The sequence below is a fragment of the Oncorhynchus mykiss genome, chromosome 6 (assembly GCF_057628025.1).
Source record: "Oncorhynchus mykiss isolate SJ-2025 chromosome 6, ASM5762802v1, whole genome shotgun sequence".
Taxonomy (NCBI): domain Eukaryota; kingdom Metazoa; phylum Chordata; class Actinopteri; order Salmoniformes; family Salmonidae; genus Oncorhynchus; species Oncorhynchus mykiss.
The window spans coordinates 51,105,048-51,132,009 of NC_143027.1; the positions used below are offsets into that span (position 1 = coordinate 51,105,048).

Below are 26,962 nucleotides of genomic sequence, written 5' to 3' on the forward strand. Positions count from 1 at the left end.
TCATGTCGGCTGCAGTGAAGGAGAGTCTGCAGGTTTTGGTAGCATGCTGTGTCAGTGGCACTGTATTGTCCTCAAAGCGAGCAAAAAAGCTATTTAGTCTGTCTGGGAGCAAGACATCCTGGTCCGCGACGGGGCTGGTTTTCTTTTTGTAATCCGTGATTGACTGTAGACCCTGCCACATACCTCTTGTGTCTGAGCCATTGAATTGCGACTCTACTTTGTCTCTATACTGACGCTTAGCTTGTTTGATTGCCTTGCGGAGGGAATAGCTACACTTTTTTGTATTCGGTCATTTCCGGTCACCTTGCCCTGGTTAAAAGCAGTGGTTTGTGCTTTCAGTTTCGCACGAATGCTGCCATCAATCCACGGTTTCTGGTTTGGGAATGTTTTATTCGTTGCTGTGGGTATAACATCGCTGATGCACTTTCTAATGAACTCCCTCACTGAATCAGCGTATTCGTCAATGTTGTTGTTGGATGCAATGCGGAACATATCCCAATCCACGTGATCGAAGCAGTGTTGAAGCGTGGAATCAGATTGGTCGGACCAGCGTTGAACAGACCTGAGTGTGGGAGCTTCTTGTTTTAGTCTCTGTCTGTAGGCTGGAAGCAACAACAAAAAAGTTGTGGTCATTTAGACCGCTGCGTCACTCGGGAGGACCATCTTCTTGACATATTAACTTAGATCACCTGACAATTATCGGACGCATGAAACCTGCCAGGAAGGACCCCTCTGTCACTGAAGTTGCCAAGATGATGAGAAATGTAGTGGGTGATGGCCTGGTGATTGACTGCAATAGCATCTGTATTTAGCTTTTTAACTAGGCAAGTTTTCAGTTAAGAACAAATTATTATTTACAATAACGGCCTAGGAACAGTGGGTTAACTGCCTTGTTCAGGGGCAGAACGACAGATTTTTACCTTGTCAGCTCTGGGATTTGATCTAGCAACCTTTTGATTACTGGCCCAATGCTCTAACCACTAGGCATACCTTGTTGATCTTGTGAACTTCACACGTGAATGCAGAGCCTCTCAGTCAGGAAATGTGTGCAAGTACTTAAACTTTGCAAACATAGTGTTGTCAGCCAGAGGTCAGTCAGTGAATGAAACATGGCAAAAACTTGCTCAGGTGATAGTGGAGAGGAAATCAGACCTGCTTGATAGAAACAATCTTAACTGTATTTTTGGACGAAGGTAGTACTGGTGTTGTCAATATGGAAAATGGTTATTGTTCATGTAACACCAGTAGCTTTGGGCAAAAGTGTGTCTGTCAAAATGTTTATCACATGATAACAGAGGAGCAAACTGAGCATGAGGTAGCTACATCAATCGAAGCTGAACCACCAAGCACTTATTTTTCAGCAACATGCCCACCGCTGCTACACACACTGACCACTGCTACAGATACTGACACACAGACCATGCTTGCTGAGCTTCACCAGTGGAGCACCTCTTCTCAGTACAGGAGACAGAGTTGTGCAACTCTGTAGAGAGAGCCTACATAATTGCCTTTGGTAAATTTCCCTCTTGCACATCAGCCTGCAGAATCACACCTCCACATCCATACAGATGGAGAATACATGGACAAAACACAGCAGGGTAGTCAGAGAAAAAAGGCAGTCAAGAATGTTAACACTGACACAGCGTTTGTTGTAAGATCAAATCCAATCTATTTTCACCAACGTTGTATTGTTGAAACACATCGTTCGTCGCTGGTGTGTGCTTGTTTACCTGTTTTAGAGAAATGTAATCATCGCATATTGTAAGAGCTTTCATTGTCTGTTTGTATGTAAGAACGGCCCGTGTTCAGACTTCTGTCGCTGTACATTTCAAAAGTTCTGAACAAATTGTTATACTGATTACGTGGGGGCAGGTAGCCTAGTGGTTGGAGCGTTGGGCCAGTATCCCCGGGCGCCGAAGACGTGGATCAGCCTCCCGCACCTCTCTTATTCAGATTTTAGTTGAATGCATTCAGTTGTACAACTGACTAGGTATCACCCTTTTGTCCGTCGTCTCTCGCTCATTAATGACTAAAACGAAATAACGGATGGCCTCTTATCCGCTTGTCGTCCCCTTATGCCATAGTTTGTACATCTCAATTGTAAGTAGGAACCACATTTGTTTAAGCAAGTCAGCCATATTAGCTATTTTTTTGAATGCAATTAAAATGAGGCGGAATTAACAGTGGCAGTGGTAAGGTGTTGGGACTGCTGTTGGAACAGCTTTATGTAGGCACCGTCTGTCACCGTTATAGTGCAATTAATGTTTTGTTTAGTGTTGTGGCTTTGCTGGCATGCATCCCATTTTTTTGTTTGCCCCGCCAAGATTTACATACTAAAATCGCCACTGCATATATCTCAATGTATTTTTGAGGTAAATCTATTTCGCACCACCAGCGTGATTCCCTTTCAGGCTCAACAGGCTGGTGAAGCGAGCCAATCAGAAGAGGCTTTACCAGCGCTGTGAACTGACCAATCAGCGAAGCGAAGTAGCAGCATATTTTAGTTTCAACTAATTTATGCCCGATGTCCACAAGTTGAATATATCCGTCCTTGATGCACATGTGTCTCGCAAGGCTGCAGAATCGTTTGCAGCATTGATAATGTCATTTTCGCTGCGTCGATTTCTACCGGGATCTCCATGCTAAAAATGTTGCATGGAGACACATTGCCAATATGATTGGATTACCTGGTTAGTTGAATGTGAAAGAATTAGCTGGAAAGTGGAAGATAGGTGCTGGCAATTAGCTAAACGATCTAGCAAAGTGGTTAGCTTTGTAGTTAGCTGGTTTGGCTGTTTTATGAACATCTGTTTGTAACAACGCACGAGTTGAAAATACTGAATTCTTGCGGTATACAGAACGCACCGCAGCATCACCAACCCAGCGTTGCGGACTGCTTCATTAACAATAAGACTTCAGCCGGAACACATAGTTTGTGCAACTTCTGGACATGAGGCTTTATGCGATTCTGCAAATGTAACGAAACAGAGGAGGACCTACCTAAATGTGTCCAATATAAACGTTCCAAAACGTTTTCCGTTTGGAGTTAAACGGTTGCTACAGACGAAACGATTTGCAACAGAATCGGCGTAATGAATACACCCGAGGTCTCATTCGAAACTTCCGATTTTGAACGAAAGGGGTGGCGGCAAATAATAACAACAAAGCGGGGTATGCAACGGGCAGACTCCCTGGTGAAACATATTTCTGACAGCCATTGCTAGATAAGTCTAGCAAGACAACCAGAAACACTTTGTTAAAAAATAAAGCTAGCTAGCCAGTCTAACTTACACAAATGCCATTATGGCATCGAAGTCCGACCAACTTCTCATCGTGGTGTCCATTCTTGAAGGTAACGTTTGGTCAAAGTCAATCCGTCTTGTATTTTCTTTATTTATCTAAACATTAGTACTACAATATTCACTAAGCGTATGTATTGTAGCTAACGTCAGCCAAAAGATACTGGTAGCTAGCTAGCTAATTTTCTCACTTTTGTTTCTTCAACGTTAACGTAGCTAACTAACGTTAGCTAGTTAGCTATCTTGTAACTTTAGTTAGCAAGCACATTACGGTAATGTTTAGTTAACGCCAGCTAGTTAACTGTTAAATCTAGCTAGCTACATTTTGCTAGCTGATAAGCTTCTAACCAACCACTTCAATAAGATGGCTAGCCATGGTGTACATTTAGCTAAGCACATTCTTGTATGCCACATAGAAGCTACAAGCATGTCTGTTTGAAATATTTTTTGCTCGACCCAGGTCGTCAATTCCCAAAGAGCCAGCGCCACAACCTTATAGTACATGCAAAGTTTGATGGAGAGCAGTTGGCTACAGACCCTGTTGATCACAAGGAGCAGCCTCAGTTCTGCACAGAGTTAGCCTGGGAACTTGATCGCAGGACCTTGCACCAGCACAGGTCATTCATAACTACATACCTTCTCTCTAGATACTATTGATGCCCAGTTACTTAATTTTACTTTCATGATGGTTCATTTCCTTGCAGTTATGCACTTTGATTGCTGATGCACAAGGCTACTACTAGTACACATGCATGCAACTGAAGATTGTAATGTCAATGTTTTGTACCCCCAGACTCCAGCGCACACCCATCAAACTACAGTGCTATGCTGTTGATACAACCACATCTGTGAAAGAGTGTGTTGGATATATTATTCTTGATTTAAGATCTGTGCAAGAAATCAAACAGGTGAGCTCCTCAGGTGTTCTCTGAATATTGCTATTCTGCAATTCAAGATGTTAGCTATCAATGTGATACCGGCTTTTTGCTAATTACGATTCATACATTGAAGATAAGTTCAAATTTGATCTGTCACATGCTTCGTCAACAACAGGTGTAGACTAACAGTGAGATGCCTACTTATGGGTCCTTTTCCAACTATGCAGAGTTGAATAAATAGAAATAGTGACTAAATACACAGACAATAACGAGTAAATGTAACATGGCTGTACACAGGGAGTACCAGTACCGAGTCTATGTGTAGGGGTAAAAGGTCATTGAGGTAGCTATAGCTATGGGGTAAGTGAGTAGGCAACAGGATCAATAATAGACAGGAGCAGCGTATGTGGTGTGTGTATGGCGTCAGTATGCATATGTGAGTGTGTGGGTAGAGTCCAGTGTGTGTTCCTAGTTAGTGCAAAAGACGGTAAGTCCAGGTAGCCATTTGATTAGCTATTTAGCAGTCTTGTTTAGTAGTCTTATGGCTTGAGGCTAGAAGCTTTTCAGGGTCCTGTTGGTTCCAGACTTTGTGCACTGGTACAGCTTGTCGTGCGGTAGCTTGGGTGACTGGATTCTTGGACACTTTTTTTGGGGGGCCTTCATCTGACACCACCTGGTGTAGAGGTCCTGGATGACAGGGAGCTTGGCCTTAGTGATATACTGGGCTGTGCTCCGTACCCTCTATAGTAGAGGTCGACCAATTCATCGGGATGGCTGATTAATTGGGGCCGATTTCAAGTTTTCATAACAATCGGTAATCAGCATTTTTGGACACCGATTGTGGCCGGTTACATTGCACTCCACGAGGAGACTGCGTGGCAGGCTGACTACCTGTTATGTGAGTGCAGCAAGGAGCTAAGGTGCTAGCTAGCATTAAACTTATCTTATAAAAAACAATCAATCTTAACATAATCACTAGTTTACTACACATGGGTGATGATATTACTAGTTTATCTAGCTGGTCCTGCGTTGCATATAATTGATGCGGTAATTTATCATTGAATCAGAGCCTACTTCGCCAAATGGGTGACTTAACAAGCGCATCCGGAAAAAGCACTGTCGTTGCACCATTGTGTACCTAAACATAAACATCAATGCCTTTCTTAAAATCAATACACAAGTATATATTTTTAAACCTGCATATTTAGTTAATATTGCCTGTTAACATAAAATAAATTAAACTAGGGAAATTGTCACTTCTCTTGCATTCTGTGCAAGCAGAGTCAGGGTAAATGCAGCAGTTTGGGCCGCCTGGCTCGTTGCGAACTGTGTGAAGACCAATTCTTACTAACAAAGACCGTAATTAATTTGCCAGAATTGTACATAATTTTGACATTGAAGGTTGTGCAATGTAACAGCAATATTTAGACTTAGGAATGCCACCCGTTAGATGAAATACAGAACGGTTCTGTATTTCACTGAAAGAATAAACGTTTTGATTTTGAAATTATAATTTCTGGTTATATATTAATGACCCAAGGCTCGTATTTCTGTGTTATTATATTATAATTAAGTCTATGATATGATCGAGCAGTCTGACTGAGCGGTGGTAGGCAGCAGCAGTCTCGGCAAGCATTCATTCAAACAGCAATTTCCTGCTTTGCCAGCAGCTCTTTGCTGTGCTTCAAGCATTGCGCTGTTTATGACTTCATGCCTATCAACTCCCGAGATTAGGCTGGCAATACTAAAGTACTATTAGAACATCCAATAGTCAAAGGTATATGAAATACAATTGGTATAGAGAGAAATAGTCCTATAACTACAACATTAAACTTCTTACCTGGGAATATTGAAGACTCATGTTAAAAGGAACCACCAGCTTTCATATGTTCTCATGTTCTGAGCAAGGAACTTAAACATAAGCTTTTTTACATGGGAAACATTGCACTTTTACTTTCTTTTCTAACACTTTGTTTTTGCGTTATTTAAACCAAATTGAACATGTTTCATTATTTATTTGAGACGAAGTTGATTTTATTGATGTATTATATTAAGTTAAAACAAGTGTTCATTCAGTATTGTTGTAATTGTCATTATTACAAATCTTCCAATTAATTGGTATCAGCTTTTTTTGGTCCTCCAATAATCGGTTTCGGCGTTGAAAATTCATAATCGGTCGACTCTATAGTGCCTTGCGGTCGGGTGCTTTGCAGTTGCTGTATGTGGTGCAGCCTGTTAAGATGCTCTCAATGTTGCAGCTGTAGAACTTTTTGAAGATCTGAAGGCCCATGCCAAAGGGGGAAGTTACTCTGACGTGCCCTCTTCACAAATGTTTGTGTTAGAGGTCGACCGATTATGATTTTAATGCCGATACCGATTATTGGAAGACCAAAAAAGCCGATACCGATTAATCGGCCGATTTTTATTTATTTGTAATAATGACAATTACAACAATACTGAATTAACACTTATTTTAACTTAATATAAACATCAATAAAATCCATTTAGCCTCAAATAAATAATGAAACATGTTCAATTTGGTTTAAATAATCCAAAAACAAAGTGTGGGAGAAGAAAGTAATGTGTGCCATGTAAAAAAGCTAACGTTTAAGTTCCTTGCTCAGAACATGAGAACATATGAAAGCTGGTGGTTCCTTTTAACATGAGACTTTAATATTCCAAGGTAAGAGGTTTTAGGTTGTAGTTAATATAGTATTTATAGGACTATTTCTCTCTATACCATTTGTATTTCATATACCTTTGACTATGGGATGTTCTTATAGGCACTATAGTATTGCCAGTGTAACAGTATAGCTTCCGTCCCCCTCCTCGCCCCTACCTGGGCTCGAACCAGGAACACATCGACAACAGCCACACTCAAAGCATCGTTACCATCGCTCCACAAAAGCCGCGGCCCTTGCAGCGCAAGGGGAACAACTACTCCAAATCTAAAAGCGAGTGAAGTTTGAAACAGTATTAGCGCACACCCAGCTAACTAGCTAGCCAGTTCACATCGGTTACACCAGCCATTAGGCTGATAGGCTTGAAGTCCTAAACATCGCTGTGCTTGCGAAGAGCTGCTGGCAAAACGCACGAAAGTGCTGTTTGAATGAATGATTACGGACCTGCTGCTGCTCAGTCAGACTGCTCTATCAAATCAGACTTAATTATAACATAATAACACACAGAAATACGAGCCTTTGGTCATTAATATGATCGAATCCGGAAACTATAATTTCGAAAATAAAACGTTTATTTCAGTGAAATACGGAACCGTTAGGGATGCCACTCGTTAGATAAAATACCAAAGTCTAAATATTCTTGTTACATTGCACAACCTTCAATGTATGTCATAATTACGTAAAATCGTTCTGTCCCTGAACAAGGCAGTTAACCCACAGTTCCTAGGCCTTCATTGAAAATAAGAATGTGTTCTTAACTGACTTGCCTAGTTAAATAAAAGGTATATAAAAATATATATTTTGTATTTTTATATAAATGGAAATCGGTGCCCAAAAATACTGATTTCCGATTGTTATGAAAACTTGAAATAATTAATCGGCCATTCCGATCAATCGGTCGACCTCTAGTCTGTGTGTGAACCATGTTAATTCCTTAGTGATGTGGACACCGAACTTGAAGCTCTCAATCGCTCCACTCTAGCTCCATCGATGTGGATGAGGGCGTGCTCGCCCCTCTGTTTTCTGTAGGCCATGATCAGCTTCTTTCGTCTTCCTGACGTTGAGGAAGAGGTTGTTGTCCTGGCACCAGATCTTATGTCTGAAGAATGTACAAAGTTAGCTTGAACTTATGAAAGTCTGTATTTTGACAAAATGTCACATAACATACTGTATGTGTGTTGTGTAAATTCTGTCTTTTTATAAATGCATACAGTGCATTCAGAAATTATACAGACCCCTTGACTTTTTTCCACATTTTGTTACATTACAACCTATTCTAAAAATGTTTTTCCCCCTTTTCAATCTACACATAATACACCACAATGACAGCAAAAACAGGTTTTTAGAAATTGTAGCAAATTTATTTAAAAAAATCGGAAGTATCACATTTACATAAGTATTCAGACTCTTTACTCAGTACTTTGTTGAAGCACCTTTGGCAGTGATTACAGCCTAGAGTCTTCTTTGGTATGACGCTACAATCTTGGCACATCTGTATTTAGGGAGTTTCTCCCATTCTTCTCTGCAGATCCTTTCAAGTTCTATCAGGTTGGATGGGGAGCGTCGCTGCACAGCTATTCTCGGGTCTCTCCAGAGATATTCGATCGAGTTCAAGTCCGGCCTTTGGCTGGGCCTCTCAAGCACATTGAGACTTGTCCCGAAGCCACTCCTGCCTTGTCTTGGCTGTGTGCTCCGGGTCGCTGTCCTGTTGGGTGGTGAATCTGAGGTTCTGAGTACTCTGGAGCAGGTTTTCATCAAGGATTTCTCTACTTTGCTCCGTTCATCTTTCCCTTGATCCTGACTGGTCTCCCAGTCCCTGCCACTGAAAACATCCCCACATCATGATGCTGCCGCCACCATGCTTCACCGCCGGGATGGTGCTAGGTTTGTTCCAGACGTGACGCTTGGCATTCAGGCCAAATAGTTCAATCTCTGTTTCATCAGACCAGAGAATCTTGTTTCTCATGGACAGAGTCCTTTACGTGCTTTTTCGCAAACTCCAAGCGGGCTGTCATGTGCCTTTTACTGAGGAGTGGCTTCTGTTTGGCCACTCTACCATGGAGGCCTGATTTCATGGAGTGGTGCAGATATGGTTGTCCTTCTGGAAGGTTCTCCCATATCCACAGAGGAACTCTGGAGCTCTGTCAGAGTGACCATTGGGTTCTTGGTTACCTCCCTGACCAAGGTCCTTCTCCCTGGATTGCTCAGAGCAAACTCTTTCCATTTAAGGATGATGGAGGTCACTTTGTTCTTGGGGACCTTCAATTCTGCCAAAACATTTTTGGTACCCTTCCCCAGATCTGTGCCTCGACACAATCCTTTCTCTGAGCTCTATGGACAATTCCTTTGACCTCGTGGCCTGTTTTTTTTCTCTGACCTGCACTGCCAACTGTGGGACCTTTTTATATAGAGCTGTGTGTGCCTTTCCAAATCAAGTCCAATTTAATTGATTACACCACAGGTGGACTTCAATCAAGTTGTAGAAACCTCTCAAGGATGATCAATGGAAACAGGATGCACCTGAGCTCAATTTTGTGTCTCATAGCAAATAGTCTGAATACTTGTGCAAAGATTATTTTTTTTAAATTGCATTTTCAAAATTGTTTCAACCTGTTTTCGCTTTGTCATAGTGGGGTATTGTGTGTAGATTGCTGAGAAATGTTTTATTGAATACATTACAGCCTCATTCTAAAATGTGGAAAACGTTGAGGGGTCTGAATACTTTCCAGACTGCACTGTGTGTGAGAGATGTACAGTACCAGTCCATTTTTTTTTGGTACTATTTTCTACATTGTAGAATAATAGTGAAGACATCAAAACTATGAAATAACACATGGAATTGTGTAGTAACCCAAAAAGTGTTAAACATCAATGTTTTATATTCTTTGCCTTGAGGACAGCTTTGCAGTCTTGGCATTTTCTCAACCAGCTTCATGAGGTAGTCACCTGGAATGCATTTCAATTAACAGGTGTGCCTTGTTAGTTTGTGGAATTTCTTTCCTCAATGTGTTGGAGTCAATCAGTTGTGACAAGGTAGGAGTGGTATACAGAAGATTGTCATTTCCCATTTTCCATATGGCAAGAACTGCTAAAATAAGCAAAGAGAAATGACAGTCCATTATTACTTTAAGACATGAAGCTCAGTCAATCTAGAAAATGTCAAGAACTTTGAACGTTTCTTCATGTGCAGTCACAAAAACCATCAAGCGCTATTATGAAACTGGCTCTAATGAGGACTGCCACAGGAAAGGAAGACCCACAGTTCATTAGATTTAACTGCACCTCAAATTGCAGCCCAAGTAAATGCTTGACAGAGTTCAAGTAACAGACACATGTCAACATCAACTGTTCAGAGGGGACTGCGTGAGTCAGGCCTTCATGGTTGAGTTGCTGCAGAGAAACCACTACTAAAGGACACCAATAAGAAGAGACTTGCTTGGACCAAGAAACACAAGCAATGGACATTAGACTGGTTGAAATCTGTCCTTTGGCCTGGAGTCCAAATTTGAGATTTTTGGTTCCAACCGCTGTGCCTTTGTGAGACGCAAAGTAGGTGAACAGATTATTTCCGTTTGTGTGATTCCCACCTTGAAGCATGGAAATGTGGTTGTCCTTTGCTGGTGACACTGATTTATTTAGAGTTCAAGGCACACTTAACCAGTATGGCTACCACAGTATTCTGCAGCGATACTCCATCCCATCTGGTTTGGGCTTAGTGAGACTATTTGTTTTTCAACATGACAATGACCCAAAACACCTCCAGGCTGTGTAAGGGCTATTTGACCAAGAAGGAGAGTGATGGAGTGCTGCATCAGATGACCTGGCCTCCACCATCACCAATTTGAGATGGTTTGGGATGAGTTGTACTGCAGAGTGAAGGAAAAGCAGCCCAAAATTGTTCAGCATATGTGGGAACTCCTTCAAGACTGTTGGAAAAGTATTCCAGGTGAAGCTGGTTGAGAGAATGCCAAGAGTGCAAAGTTGTCAAGGCAAAGGATATCTACTTTGAAGAATCTAAAATATATTTTGATTTAACGCGATTTCATATGTTATTTCATAGTTTTGATGTATTCACTATTCTACAATGTATCCAAACTTTTGACTGGTACTGTGTGTCTAACTCTTTGTTTTTTGTGCCAGCACAATTTCACCCAGTCAAATTCCTGTACATAAAAATGTATCTGAAGAATAAAAGTGATTCTGATGAGACTTGTTTCATTGTGTCCCCAGGCTCCTAAATGGTATCCCTTACTAAGCAGCAAGTACACCAAGTTGAAGCCAGCCATTCTGCTCACCATTGCACTGGAGAATGACACCAAACAAACAGAGTTGTCACTAGAACGATTCAAGGCCAAAAAAGCACCACCAAGACAAGGTGAGGAGTGTCTTCATAGGATGTGTCCCAAATGACACCATTTTCCCTACATGGTGCACTCTGGTCAAAGGACTCTCATCAAATGAAGAGCACTATATAGGGAATTGGGTGCCATTTGGGATGCACAAATTTGAGATGGTGCCTTGCAAAAGTATTCACCCCACCTTGGCATTTTTCCTATTTTGTTGCCTTACAACCTGGAATTAAAATAGATTTTTATCATCATTTGATTTACACAACATGCCTACCACTTTGAAGATGTAAAATATTTGTTGTGAAACAAATAAGAAATAAGACAAAAAAACAGAACTTGCATAACTATCCCCCCCCCCCCCCCCCCCAAAAAAAAAAAGTAAATACTTGGTAGAGCCACCTTTTGCAGAAATTACAGCTGCAAATCTCTTGGGGTATGTCTCTATAAGCTTGGCACATCTAGCCACTGGGGTTTTTGCCCATTCTTCAAGGCAAATCTGTTCCAGTTCCTTGAAGTAGGATGGGTTCTGCTGGTGTACAGCAATCTTTAAGTCCTTCCACAGATTCTCAATTGGATTGAAGTCTGGGCTTTGACTAGGCCATTCCAAGACATTTAAATGTTTCTCCTTAAACCACTCAAGTGTTGCTTTAGCAGTATGCTTAGGGTCAATGTCCTACTGGAAGGTGAACCTCTGTCCTAGTCTCATATCTCTGGAAGACTGAAACAGGTTTCCATCAAGAATTTCCCTGTATCTCCACCTTGTCCCTGACCTGTTTGGAGAGCTCCTTGGTCTTTATGTTGCCGCTTACTGGTGTTGCAGAATGTGGCCTTTCAGAACAGGTGTGTGTGTGTGTGTATACCTACTGAGATCATGTGACACTTAGATTGCACACAGGTGGACTTTTTATTTAACTAACTTGTGACTTCTGAAGGTAATTGGTTGCAACATATCTTATTTAGGGGCTTCATAGCAAAGAGGGTGAATACATATGCACGCACCACTTTTCAGTTTTTTATTTTTTGGAACACGTTTTTTCCATTTCACACAAAATAGTCCAACTTGGTGAAGTATGTCCATTACATTAAGTAAAAATCTATTTAAAGCTATAAAAATCTATTTAGATTGTAATGCAACAAAATAGGAAAAACGCCTAGGGGGATAAATACTTTTGCAAGACACTGTAGATAAGTTATAATATATTACTTGAACACGTTTGGGAGATTAGGCTATATTTGGTGTTTTAACAACTCACCTGTTTTTTTTGTAGGTTCTCCTGTGTTGAGTAACCTTTTTCCAGAGAAACTAGAGGCTGTTCTGAAAGAGGATGAAGGATATCACCAGATTGGACATCAAGATTATTGCACTGACTTGTTTGTTTTGTCTGTTACTGTGGCCTTTGCTACCAAGCTTGAACAGGTAAAGTACTTCTTTAATAGTACTTCTCTTCAATAGCTAGGTTTCCATCCAGTTGGCCACAGATTTTCATGTAGATATTCTATAATCCGCATAAAAACCGTATGCACATTTTCCCACCAGAGATGTTTCCATCAAATTTACTTGTTGCTGTGCGTGATGGTGTAGTGCACATAAAAATACATTTTGTGGTTAAATTCCCATGTATTAAAATAAAAAATACAAGTTAAATAGGTTTCCGTCACAGTTTCAACTACTGATGGTTTCTCACAAAAAATGTTGCTTTATAGACCGAGTGTGCCCGCTCTGGTATTGGCATGTGCGTTCTAGCCACCAGTGGTATCTGCGTGCTGTTGGCTATAGCACATGTATAGCCTACACAATAATGATGATGATATTATTATATGATATTATTATTGACAAAGAGCAAGATAATTTCTTTGGTCTAACAGCAGCCAAGCAACAATGATCGTGTCACCAGAATAGTGTGTGTGTGTGTATGTGTGTATATATATATATATATATATGTATATATGTATATGTATATATATATATATATATATGTATATGTATATATATATATATATATGTATGTATATATATATATATATGTGTATATATATATATATATATATATGTATATATATATATATATATATGTATATATATATGTATATATATGTGTATATATATATATGTGTATATATATATATATATATATGTTTGTGTGAAATGTTCATGAAATGTCTTCTTGCTTTCCCAAAGACCTTTTTTCAATTAAACGTTATCTTCAAAGTTGCCTATGCTTCCCTGGCACAATTTTATGATTATTTTTTATTAATCCGGTGGTATTTGTTTAGCAAATTCTACTGTAATGTGGGCTATAAGCACTGCTAAACAGCAGCCTCTTGCTAGGTGTGAATTAAAGGGTAACTACATCCAAATATCAGCATTTCTCAGATTTCTTCTTCTTTTTGAGAGCGAAAACCTGAAACAAATGGTTAAATGGAAACCTTATTTTTCAAGATAATGTGGGCTATGTGCTTTTTTTCTGTTTTACCCTCTTGAGCTGACAGCCTTGGGGCGATATTTGCATACATTGTCAATGCCTCGGTAAAGTATGAAGAGGGCCATTAAGACTAGAGGCTCTCGAGTGGTGCAGCGGTCCTAAGGCACTGCATCAGTGCTAGAAGCATAACTACATACCCTGCTTTGATCCCGGGCTGTATCACAACCGGCCGTGATCGGTAGTCCCATAGGGCGGCGCACAATTGGCCCAGCGTCGTCCGGGTTAGTGTAGGGTCTGGCTGGGGTAGGCCGTCATTGTAAAATAACTGACTCGCCTAGTTAAATAAAAATAGGCTACCACCTTCTGCTACTCTATATACTTGTGGAAAACACTGAGGATTCAAAGATAACCGCAATGTACACTAATGCTGAAACTATTAGCATAAACATTAGTCAAACTTGACCCCAGAATTTGTATATAAACTCAAAACGATAAGTAATGTCTTTACGAAGGATTGCCTGCTGCATTCAAACAACCAACCTACAGCACTAGTCTAAACTTGACTTGCGTCATCTGTTATCACTTGGTATTAAGGGATAAACATGGTAATGCTTTCACTGATTGTATATAAAGGAAGATAGTTCCTAAATGATTGTGCTTGCTTTGTTATCCAACTGATCTTGTCCTTTGTCATCCTGTGAACACCATTCATTGCTGCTCGCAGCTAGAGTTAAATATGTATTCTGTAGTTCATGCCGGTATTGCAGGTGTGCATTGACAGTGATTTGTTTGCTTGTGTGTTTCAGTTGATTCCCAGTACGATGAAGCTGGTCGGTGAAGGGTCTGAGTTTTTCTTCTATTATACCCTGCTGGGTAACGACATCACCAGTGAACCTTTCCAAAACCTGATTAGCCCCAGCTTTGAGCCAGAGAGGGCCTCGGTCCGAATCCGCAGCAGTGATCCGGTTCTACTGGCCTTTCTCAGCCTGCAGCCCAGTCTTCAGGTGCTGTGCTGTCTGTCATGCTCTCACATGCTAACGTGACGCAAGTAGTTGCTTTGCTGGAGTGTCAACAAAGTCTGGTGTCATTGTCATTTGATTTTTAATCAGATATAACATGACTCCCATAAAATGGTGACAGAAATATTGCAAAAAAGTTTCTTTTTTGGCATCAATGGAATCCGTTACACTAGTGTTTCATAATCGTCTCTGTGTATGTTTTGTCACAGGTCCACCTCTGCTGTGGGAACCACTCCCTTGGCAGCACAGAGGTCTCCCTAGCTGGCCTGGCTAAGAGCAGTGTGGACCTGGAGAAGCAGGTGGCCACAGTGGAGGGGGCCTTCATTCTCCAGCCTCCTAACCGAGCCAAGCAAAGCTTGCCTCCTATCCCCATGGATCTGCAGCCCACTGTGGGGGTGTCCGTCACACTCAGGAGAGAGGCTCTCACTACTCCGGTAAAGAAAGGCCTACCTGACACATTGAGCTAATCACGGTTACTAACCTACTGATCTGATGTAATAGAATGTTTAATACCCTACTGCTGTAGGGCTCAATTACTTGGTTACTGTCTCTGATGTTGGTTGTCTCGATTTTGCATCATTGCAAATGACAGGAGGAACTTTGACAGAGGTGGTTTCTCTCTGTCTCTCTCTGTGTGTTGGTAGGTGGGAGCTAATGCAGAGGGAGATGGTCCTCTGATTCCACTGAAGACCGGGACTGTGGAGCACGTCCTACCTCCATCTCCCCCTGCTGAAAAGTGGCCCCGAACTCCCTCACCTGGCATAAAGTCCCCCATTAAGTCTCCCACGTCCCTAGCTGAGTCCCCTCCCAACCCCCTCACAGAAAGTGAGGCTAACAGCCTGCAGGTAGAAGCTGCCTTGCAGGCTCAACCTCTCCCAACTGGTAGGTGTTTGTTTGAGTGGGCTCATTCACATTCATTTGGACATTTTAGACCATTCCATTGGTCCTAAAGTTAAATCTCTGGGAGACGCAAGACAAATGCGCCCCCATCTCAAGGGTTTGGCAGTAAAACCTGACCTCTTTTAGTTCCACTTTTGGGGAACGACACAGTAGGCACACCCACCACACTTCCTCTGAAGGCTTTTCGCACAGAATTTTTCTTAGCCCTTGGTTAAGCCCAAGAATTAGTCCATTTGAAAAGCCTCTGAACAAGAAAGCCAGGATAAAAAGCACTAACATGTCTGTGGTTGTTTCTGTCTGACTTGGGCCTCCAGGTTCGGTCCTTGCTCCGTGCCAGGTGGAGGACGAGCCTGAAGGAGGCCTGTCCTCGGTCAGCGTCTCTGCACCAAAGATAGCCATCCCCTCCTCGGCACATCACTACTGTTTCTCCATGGACCTGCGCAGTGTCCGCAACATAAACCTGGGCTTCCCTGTCAGCTGCACACTCCGGTAGAGTGATCATCACAGTTTTTGCTCTGTACTGAAAATGCTGTATCCTGAAAACTTGACTGCTGAAATGCACAATTTTCTAGGATTGTATTAACAGTGGACTAAAATATATTTGTCTAGAATTCCTTTAACAAGCCTTTGGTTTAGTCCAGTTATTTCCCCCTTCTTGGCACATTTGAGGTCTCGTTTTATCTCTTTATTTTTCTTGAAGTGTCAACTTTGATTCAGCTTGAAAATGTACATTCCATTCCTCCAATCATTCTTTTATACCACAAAATGTAAGCCACGTTACCATGTGGGTTATTCCAGCAATTCGTTGCCTTTTGGTCAAAGAAACGTTTGCTTTCACAAAATGTTTACATTCTGGGCTCTATTTTAACAAAGCCCTACAGCAACGGTAAATCTTAGTGCTGGTGGTAGCGTTATAGGTTCAGGGGTGCGTCAAATATTTTAGCTATTTTCACAACTGGAATTATGGGCACAGTAGCTGGCGGTGGTGTGAATGAGCTGGGTTTTGATTAATTAACAAGTTGTGGGTATGACGAGGCTTGGCCCCTCACTAGCCAATCCGAACGTGCTCAATGGCGTAATACAGTTCTTTCAGAAAGTATTCACACCCCTTGACTTTTTCCACATTTTATGTTACAGCCTGAATTTAAAATGGATTCAATTTATATTTTTTTATCACTGGTCTACATTCAATTTTCCATAATGCCAAAAGTGGAATTGTTTTTAGAAATTCATATATATATTTACAAATCAAATACTCTGTCTTCAGTCAATTATTCAACCCCTTTGTTATGGCAAGCCTAAATAAGTTCAGGCGTAAACATTTGCTTAACAAGTCACAGAACAAGGTGCATGGATGGACTCTTTGTACAATAGTAGTGTTTAACATGATTTTTGAATGACTACCTCATCTCTGTACCCCACACATACAATATGTAAGGTCCCTCAGTCAAGCAGTGAATTTCAAACACAGATTCAACCACAAAGACCAGGGAGGTTTTCCAATGCCTCAAAGAAGGGCACCTATTGATATAAAAAAAGAAGACATTAAAAATCCCTTTGAGCATGGTGAAGTTATTAATTACACTTTGGATGGTGTATCACTACAAGATACAAGCGTCCTTTCTAACTTAGTTGCCGGAGAGGAAGGAAACCGCTCGGGGATTTCACTATGATGCCAATGGTGACATTAGAACATTTAGAGTTTAATGGCTGAGTTAGGGTTATAGGACATTGTAGTTACTTCACAATACGTACCTAATTGACAGAGTGAAAAGAAGGAAGCCTGTACAGAATAAAATATTCCAAAACAAACACTAAGCCACTAAAGTAATGCTGCAAAAATGGTGGCAAAGCAATTAACTTTTTGTCCTGAATAGAAAGTGTTATGTTTGGGGCAAATCCAATACAAGCATAGTGGTGGCTGCTTCATGTTTATTCGTATGCTTGTAATCATTAAGGACTGGGGACTTCTTCAGGATAAAAAAAATAACATAATGGCGCTAAGCACAGGCAAAATCCTAGAGGAAAACCCGGTTCAGTTTGCTTTCCACTGGCACTGGGAGATTAGCAGGACAATAACCTAAGACACAAGGCCAAAACAACCCTGGAGTTGCTTACCAAGAAGACAGTGAATGTTAGTTTTGACTTAAATCTACGTGAAAATATATGGCCAGACCTGAAAATGTTTGTCTAGCAATGATCAACCACCAATTTGACAGCTTGAAGAATTTTGAAAACAATAATGGGCAAATGTTGCACAATCCAGTTGTGGAAAGCTCTTAGAAATGTACCCAGAAAGACTCTCAGCTGTAATCGCTGCCAAAGTGCTTCTACAAAATATTGACTATGGTGTGAATACTTCTGTAAATTAGATATTTCTGTATTTAATTTTTAATAAATTGGCAAACATTTCGAAAAACATGTTTTCGCTTTGTCATTATGGGGTATTGTGTGTAGATGGACCCCTCCCTCACCTATTTAATCAATTTTGAATTCAGGCTGTAACACCACAATGTGGAATAAGTCAAGGGGTATGAATACTTTCTGAAGGCACTGTATAGCCAAGATGCATGACTGATGAATGGCAAAGATTGACTTTATTCAGTCAGTTCGTCACCTTTTATAAACTAGTTGTCAAGCAAAGCACAACAAATAGCTTATGCACCACGACTCTGCGTGGCTAAGTGGATTTCGACTCATCATTACCACAAATACTCTCCCTGTCATGAAAAAACGATTTCAACCAACCACAGCCCATACAAATTGTCCTGGGAGGCGGGACAGACGGCAGACTGCATTCCCCTGTCATCATTTGCTTTGTGACTGACATGCGAATGCCTATCTTATCAATAGAAGATGCACATCATTCATTCTAGCGGGAGAGGGCTTGACGTATTGGTGAATTCAAACTTTTTTAAATGAAAAGTAGCCTGGTTAATTTGAAGTGGGGAAAAATAGCAGGCGGAAAATTTGTCTGTAACCGGTTGATTTAGCCGACTGCTGGCGCTAATGGAAAACACTGCCATATTAAAAATCTGATCTATTGAATTCTCCATGTGGTCTATTTTAAAGGGAACTTCATTTAAAGCTGCAGTATTTAACTTTTTGGGCAACCCTGCCCAAATTAACGTAGACAGTTATAGATCTGTCATTCTCTCTGAAAGCAAGTCTAAGAAGTGGTAGATCTGTTCTATGTGTGCTCTTTCTGTGCTTCCCATTCTTAACTTTAGTTTCCTTTTACTTTCGGTTTTGTACGGCAGCTGAAAACACAATATTTTCGGTTATTGATAAGATTTTTCCACAGCAGTTTAAACCGTAAAATTATTCTCTACGCTTGCTTTGTCACAAACTGAAATTAGGCATGCTATTAGAATTTTAGCAACCAGGAAATGGCAGAGTGATTTCTGCAAATTGCACCTTTTTTTAATATAACAGGCTTTTAAAATCTATATTGTTACACAATTTCTACTTCAAATATCAAAGGGACACTAAAAAGGCACTTTTTTCGTGGAAAGACCCAAGTATTTTCTCTCGTTTCAGGTATGCATACCAGTTTTTCGGGAGTGCCGCCCCCATCATGACCAACCCCCCAGTGGAGGTGAAGAGGAACATGGAGGTGTTCCTGCCCCAGTCGTACTGTGCCTTTGATTTTGCCGCTCTACCTCACCAAGTCCAGGACACCTTCCTCAGGTGTCTTGTCACATTCTAGAGGAATACGTGAAGCATGCACTTTTAGGGGCTTGTTGTGCCTACTTGTTTCATTGTGCCAAAGGGGTGTTTTTGACCTAGCACTAACAAATCCAGAATCAAATCAATTGCTTGATTAGTTGGTTAGTTGAATCAAGTGTGTTAGTGTTAGGGCAAAATCTAAAATGTGCACTCCTTAGGGTCCCCAGGACCAGGGGCCTAATTTATCAAAGGTGCGTGCACACAAAAACACACTCTAAACCTTGCGTTTCCACAAAGGTTGGTATTTATACATTTTGAACTTGAGGAAAGTGTGTGTATCTCCATGTACAGCTCAGGCCTGTTAGTAGTGGTTGATCAATTGTATTGCAAGCAAATATTATTATTTTGGGGGTAATGTATGTGTTTGATGCCTTTGAATTATAATGATGTTAACGGATGCATTTTCTGTTGGTAAGGAGATTGCATAGCAGCATGTTGTCTAATATGTTTATTTTACTTGTATTATCTAGGCCTAAATCATAATCATATTGCAGGGCTGGTTTATTCCCGGTACACAACAAATATTAGGCTATTATTTAGCCATTGCTCATTCATTTAGCTACCATTTAGCCATCGCTAAATAAATCATTAAACTGCATCAGTAAAATAACAATGGCGAGGCTATATACAGGGGTTACCGGTACAGAGTCGATGTGTGGGGGCACTGGTTATTTGAGGTAATATGTACATGTAGGTAGAATTATTGAAGTGACTATGCATAGATAATAACAGAGTAGCGGCAGCGTAAAAGAGGGGTCCATGTAGCCCTTTTGATTAGCTAGAGTCTTATGGCTTTGGGGTAGAAGCCTAGACCTAGACTTGACCCTCCGGTACCGCTTGCCATGTGGTATCAGTGAGAACAGTCTATGACTAGGGTGGCTGGGGTATTTGACCATTTTTAGGGCCTTCCTCTGACACCACCTGGTATAGAGGTCCTGGATGGCAGGAAGCTTGGCCCCAGTAATGTACTGGGCCGTACACACTACCCTCTGCAGTTCCTTGAGGCTGAGCAGTTGCCATACCAGGCAGTGATGCAACCAGTCAGGATGCTCTCGATGGTGCAGCTGTAGAACCTTTTGAGGATCTGAGTGCCCATGCCAAATCTTTTCAGTCTCCTGAGGGGGAATAGGTTTTGTCTTGCCTTCTTCACGACTGTCTTAGTATGTTTAGACCATGGTAGTTCCACTGCAGCCCCGTCGATGAGAATGGTGGCATGCTCGGTCCTCCTTTTTCTGTAGTCCTCAATCATCTCCTTTATCACGTTGAGGGAGAGGTTGTTGTCCTGGCACCACACGGCCAGGTCTCTGATCTGCCTATAGGCTGTCTCATCGTTGGTGTCATCGGCAAACTTGATGATGGTGTTGGATTTGTGCGTGGCCATGCATTCATAAGTGAACAGGAAGTACAGGAGGGGACTGAGCACGCACCCCTGAGGGTCCCCGGTGTTGAGGATCAGCGTGGTGGATATGTTGTTACCTACCCTTACCACTTAGGGGCAGACCATCACGTCCTAGTAATCCGTCTGGCCTTGTGAATGTTGACCTGTTTAAAGGTCTTACATCGGCTATGGAGAGCGTGAGCACTGTCGTCCGGAAAAGCTGATGGACTCATGCATGCTTCAATGTTACTTGCCTTGAAACAAGCATAGAAGTAATTTAGCTCGTCTGGTAGACTCGTGTCACTGGGCAGCTCGCAAGCCCTGCCACATCTGACGAGCGACCATTTTTCCATCTCGCTCATTCAATATCCAAGCGTGCTCGAAAGTAAATAGACTGGTAACCTATTTTACGTTTTGGGTTGGCTACAGTATTGCTGTTCGATAGGCTGATGTCACTCTCCTATTTGATATCAGAGCCAAAACCAAGACAGGAGATAAACATAATCATCTATTGATGAACATAGCATCGTCTCAGTCAAAAGGCTATGACCTATTATTGAACATGTAACTGCTGTAATGAAGCAGCAAATAAAGAGTTAAAGAAAAAATAAACATTTGCCTAAAATGCAATTAGCTGGAAAACACTATTGTAAACAGCACACCTAATGTGAGCGGTTCCATATGTGACAGAGATGAAAATCTCAAATTTAGAGGTAATCTAATAGCAACAATAATTGCCTCCAATTATTTTTGGATTTTGGCTAGGCTACTTTGAAGCAAGTTAAGACATTCCTCATTATGATAAATAAGATACTTTTCTTCATAAAGTCTATGTGGGCACCTGCTTGTCAAACATCTGATTCCAAAATCTTGGGCATTAATATGGCGTTGGTACCCCCTTTGCTATAACAGCCTCCACTCATCTGGGAAGGCTTTTCACTACATGTTGGAATATTGCTGCAGGGACTTGCTTCCATTCAGCCACAAGCATTTGTGAGGTCAGGCACTGATGTTGGGCGATTTGGCCTGTCTCGCAGTCGGCGTTCCAATTCAGATGGGGTATTAGATGGGGGTTGAGGTCAGGGCTTTGTGCAGGCCAGTCAAGTTCTTCCACACTGATCCCGACAAACCATTTTTGCACGGACCTCACTTAGTGCACGGGGGCATTGTCATGCTGAAACAGGAAAGGGCCTTCCCTAAACTTTTGCCACACAGGTGGAAGGACAGAATCCTGTAGGAAGCACAGAATCATTTAGAATGTCAATGTATGCGGTTGCGTTAATATTTCTCTTCACTGGAACTAAGAGGCCTAGCCCAAACCATGGAAAAACCCCAGACCATTATTCCTCCTCCACCAAACTTTACAGTTGCCACTATTTATTGCGGCAGATAGCGTTCTCCTGGCATCCGCCAAACCCAGATTTGTCCGTTAGACTACCAGATGGTGAAGCGTGAGTCATCCCTCCAGAGAACGCGTTTCCACTGCTCCAGAGTCCAATAGCGAGCTTTCCACTCCAGCCGATGCTTGGCATTGCTCATAGTGATCTTAGGCTTGTGTGCGGTTGCTCGAGCCATGGAAACCCATTTTATGAAGCTCCCGACGAACAGTTCTTGTGCTGACGTTGCTTCCAGGGGCAGTTTGGATCTCGGTAATAAGTGTTGCAACCGAGGACAGGCGATTTTTATGAGTTACAGCACACGGCGTCCCGTTCTGTGAGCTTGTGTGACTTACCACTTCTCGGCTGAGCAGTTGTTGCTCCTACATGTCCTACACCTGGCAGCAACGGGTGTGGCAGAAATAGCAGATTTCACCATTTTGAAGGGGTGTTCACTTACTTTTGTATGATTAATTGATGAGTTGTTAACCGTTAACATCCCTAGTTCGAATAGACAATCACTTGTTTTTAACAGTCACTGCGAAATGTTTAAACGTTCCGATCAAATTTGCCATTTCGAAACTGTCATGGCCAAAGTTCCAACATTTCCAAATCATACAGCATTTTTGCTACCACAGAAGGTGAAGGTGAGGGTTTGGGGTTGCTTGTTCACAAGCACACGTGTCTATTATGGCTCTAATTTATAATTGAAAACATGCCTATATGTTGCCTGCGACAGATGAATGAATCCCAATCATTTGCTGCGCAAGCAAATCCTAGAATCTCCACCTGCACCAGAATTTTAAATTACATTTAGTATGCACGGTTGATAAATGAGGCCCCAGGATTGGGAAACACTGGCTAGTTGATGGTTGTCTACTTGTTTCATTTTGGTTGTGTACAGATAAGACAACTCAAGGTTTCTTTTGATTTACAGTGCCTTCGGAAAGTACTCAGACCCCTTAACTTTTTCTGCAGTTTGTTACATTACAGCCTTATTCTAAAATGGATTAAATAAAATAAGCAGCAATCTACACACAATACCCCATAATGACAAAGCGAAAACAGGTTTTTAGAATTTTTTGCAAATGGATTAAAAAAAAAACGGATATCTTTATCTAAATAAGTATTCAGACACTTTGCTATGAGACTCGAACTTGAGCTCAGATGCATTCTGTTTATATTGATCCTTGAGAGGTTTCTACAAACCTGGAGGTCCACCTGTGGTAAATTGATTGGACATGATTTGGAAAGGCACACACTACTTTTTATATAAGCTCCCACAGTTGACAGTTCATGTCAGAGCAAAAACCAAGCCATTAGGTTGGAGGAATTGTCCGTAGCGCTCCGAGACAGGATTTTGTTGAGGCACAGATCTGGGGAAGGGCACCAAAACATTTCTGCAACATTGAAGGTCTCCAAGAACACAGTGGCCTCCATCATTCTTAAATGGAAATAGTTTGGAACCACAAGTCTCTCCCTAGAGCTGGCCGCCCGGCCAAACTGAGCAATCGGGGGAGAAGGGCCTTCAGGGAGGTGACCAAGAACCCGATGGTCACTCTGACAGAGCTCTAGAGTTCCTCTGGAGATTTGAGAACCTCCCAGAAGGACAACCATCTCTGCAGCACTCTACCAATTAGGCCTTTTATGGTAGAGTGCCCAGACAGTTCTCTTGGAGTTTGCCAAAAGGCACCTAAAGACTCTCAGACCATGAGCAACAATATTCTCTGGTGTGATGACCTGAATGCCAAGTGTCACGTCTGGAGGAAACTTGGCACCATCACTACGGTGAAGCATTATGGTGGCAGCATCATGCTGTGGGGATGTTCTTCAGCGGCAGGGACTGGGCGTCTAGTCCGGATCGAGGCAAAGATGAATAGAGGAAAGTACAGAGATCCTTGATGAAAACCTGTTTCAGAGCGCTCAGGACCTCCGACTGGGGCTAAGTTTAACCTTCCAACAGGAAAACGACCCTAAGCACACAGCCAAGACAACTCAGGAGTGGCTTCTGGACTAGTCTCTGAATGTCCTTGAGTGTCCTTGCCTGAGCCCGGACTTGAACCTGATCAAACATCACTGGAGAGACCTGAAAATAGTTGTGCAGCAACACTCCCCAACCAACCTGACAGAGCAGGAGAGGATCTGCAGTGAAGAATGGGATGAACTCCCCAAATACAGGTGTGCCAAGGTTGTGGGTTTATATCCAAGAAGACTTGATGCTGTAATCGCCTCCAAAGGTGCATCAACAAAGTACTGACTAAAGGGTCTGAATACTGTAAATGTGATTATTTTTTTGAAAGTTTATTAAATTAGCACAAAAAAAATCTAACCGGTTTTGGTTTGTCATTATGGGGTATTGTTTGTAGGTTGGGGGGGTGTGATATTTAATAAATTTCAGAATAATGCTGTAACGTAACAAAATGTGGAAAAAGTCAAGGGGTCTGAATATTTTCCCAAGCCACTGTAAATACCCATTAATGTACACCTTTTTAAGAGGGATTTATCTATACATAGTCACATATGACTGAAAAATCAGGCCACCATTCTGGTGTGTTCAGACGATCAGACTATGTATGGCCACAAGGAGAAGGGGTGAATTTGCCCCTAATTGCTGATCTTTGGTCAGTTTTCTCCACTAATGGTTGTTAGGATTGTGGGAGGTGAAGCTGATTCTAGATCTGTACCAAAGGGAAACTTCACCCTGGAGCCCACCAGAGATTCTAGTCCCACTGTGCTTGGGCTGCAGGTAGCCTGGTGGGTAGGGGTTGTTGGGCCAGTAAATGAAAGGTTGCTGGATCAAATCCCCGAGCTGCCCCTGAGAAAGGCAGTTAACCCACTGTTCCCCGGACTCCGATGACGTGGATGTCGATTTAAGGCAGCCCTCTGCACACCTCTGATTCAGAGGGATTGGGTTAAATGCGGACGACAGATTTCAGTTGAATGCATTCAGATGTACAACTGACTAGGTATCCCCCTTTCCCCTGTTAATGGATTGTTTTCCTTGGTGTAGGGTGCCCCTAGTGGTGGAGGTGTGGAACAAAAATACCAGCTCCAGAGACGTTCTCCTGGGCACGGCCAGCATACAGCTGTCCCACCTCCTGACTGCAGAGAAGAGCCGCTTCCTGGGCCCCATGGGCCAGCAGCACTGGAGGCAGACCTTCTCCGAGAGGATCCCAGTCATAAAGGCCCAAGGGATTTCAGCGGCAGGGACTGGGCATGCTACATATAGACTCTTGGAAGATATTATCATCAGTAGTAGTCATGTGTGGCTGCAGTTCTATGTATGCTTGCTAGATGGCACCCTTGACTGCCTCTTGACTGCTTGGTTGAGCTAATGTTAGTACGGTGTGAAACAACTTGCGTGTGTCTCCTTCCACAGGCCCAGTGAAAAGGTGGCTGAGCTGTGCTACGTCACAACCCTGGAGAACCTTGGTTTAGTCAAGGTCCAAGATATTGTCATGTCTGAGTCCTCCCAGGTACAATGTGGTACATGCTGTATGTTTGTACACAAGTTGATGCTTTTAGATTTGTGCACCACTAATTCTGTAATTCACCATTTGAGCTGTAGTGAGAGACCAAGTAGAATGACCAGGGCACATTCATAATGTGGGTGCTGTTCTAGGATCAGGTCTTCCCTGCCCATGTAATCAGATTCATTATAATTTTAAAAGGCCACTACTTCTACTTTGAGATGCTTTGTGTATACGGGACTGGTCAGGGCCCATATTTCTAAAGTTGTCTCACAGTAGAAGGGCAGATCCAGGATCTGTTTGGCCTTTTTAGATCATAGTAAATAACATGATCTTGTATTGTGACAGAATGGGTATTCTGTGGCACAAAAGACGGTGCCAGCTCTGCGACCAGCTCCTCCAAGCAGCGGAGTCCCCACTGAGCCCCGCGAGACACTGGAGTACAGGGCTGCCCTGGAGCTGGAGATGTGGAAGGAGATGCAGGAGGATCTCTTTGATGACCAGGTGGCTATACTGCAGTGAATGTGTTATTGTAGCAATTCCATTGATGCCTTTTTGTTTTGGTACAAACGTGTGTGTGTGTGCGCTCAACTTCCTCAGCTGAAGAAGGAAGAGCTGGGCCATATGCAGGCGTTGGCCGAGGAATGGAAGAAGAGGGATCGGGAGCGTGAGTCTCTGGTCAGAAAAAAGGTACACTGTAATGTATTATTCTAGGAGTAGGTTGACGTTGCCTCTAGATGCTGATCCCGGGTAAGTTTTGCACCCCCCCCCCCCCCCCCCCCCCCAGTAATGGTTAAGGGTTTGATTGGGCAAGGGGAAGATGATCCTAGATCTGTGCCTAGGGGAAACTTCACTCCGGAGCATTATACTACTTTTCTTATGGTCGTTTTGTGACAGGTGTGCCTTATGTGATGTTTCCAGGAGGTAGAGTACAACATCTTGGAGGAGCAGCTTCAGAAGATTCTGGCTGACTTGGAGAAGAGAGAGAAGCATCTAGGCCATGCAGAAATGGAGGTTGGTTTATTTAATATTTTTAAAATGTAAACATTTCAAGGAGAGCGCAGGACGCACAGTGTAATGCACGGTATGTATAGTCTTACAAATGTGAAGCTGCACATGCGCTGGGTGCAATCTGACTGCCTGATAGGCACCCTGTAGTCACCTCACTGATGAAGCCGGTATCGCTACACTTTAAATGACTGTATTCTAAGTAGTGCAACTATATGTAGAGAAGATAATGGAGCTATATATTTTTGACAATTAACAATTCCCAAAATATAAACTAATCAGTCCTTGACAATCTAAAATTCCCAAAATGTCATGTGTGGAGCTCGGACCCAGCTCCGCTAGGGGGCGGAAGAGGACCCCTCAGTTTCATGTCCCTCTATAAAAATAGCAAAAAAGTTCAAATGATTGAGTGGCAGGTTGACGCAAAATCTGTATCTCCCCTTCACTGTGTC

General features: G+C 42.2%; 1 protein-coding gene across 1 annotated transcript in view; it reads left to right on the forward strand.

Annotated features, from left to right (window-relative positions):
* Positions 1-2,476: 2,476 nt before the first annotated feature.
* cep120 (centrosomal protein 120) overlaps positions 2,477-26,962 on the forward strand; it is a 64,649-nt gene continuing 40,163 nt past the window's right edge. Inside the window, exons 1-15 of the mRNA XM_021606776.3 lie at positions 2,477-3,352; positions 3,760-3,916; positions 4,093-4,207; positions 11,089-11,233; positions 12,476-12,624; positions 14,437-14,634; positions 14,859-15,083; positions 15,294-15,531; positions 15,864-16,038; positions 19,090-19,239; positions 25,043-25,246; positions 25,412-25,508; positions 25,851-26,006; positions 26,103-26,192; positions 26,424-26,516. Coding sequence (XP_021462451.3) covers positions 3,304-3,352; positions 3,760-3,916; positions 4,093-4,207; positions 11,089-11,233; positions 12,476-12,624; positions 14,437-14,634; positions 14,859-15,083; positions 15,294-15,531; positions 15,864-16,038; positions 19,090-19,239; positions 25,043-25,246; positions 25,412-25,508; positions 25,851-26,006; positions 26,103-26,192; positions 26,424-26,516 — 2,241 coding nt within the window. The 5' untranslated portion in view covers positions 2,477-3,303. The remainder of the gene's footprint in view (positions 3,353-3,759; positions 3,917-4,092; positions 4,208-11,088; positions 11,234-12,475; positions 12,625-14,436; positions 14,635-14,858; positions 15,084-15,293; positions 15,532-15,863; positions 16,039-19,089; positions 19,240-25,042; positions 25,247-25,411; positions 25,509-25,850; positions 26,007-26,102; positions 26,193-26,423; positions 26,517-26,962) is intronic.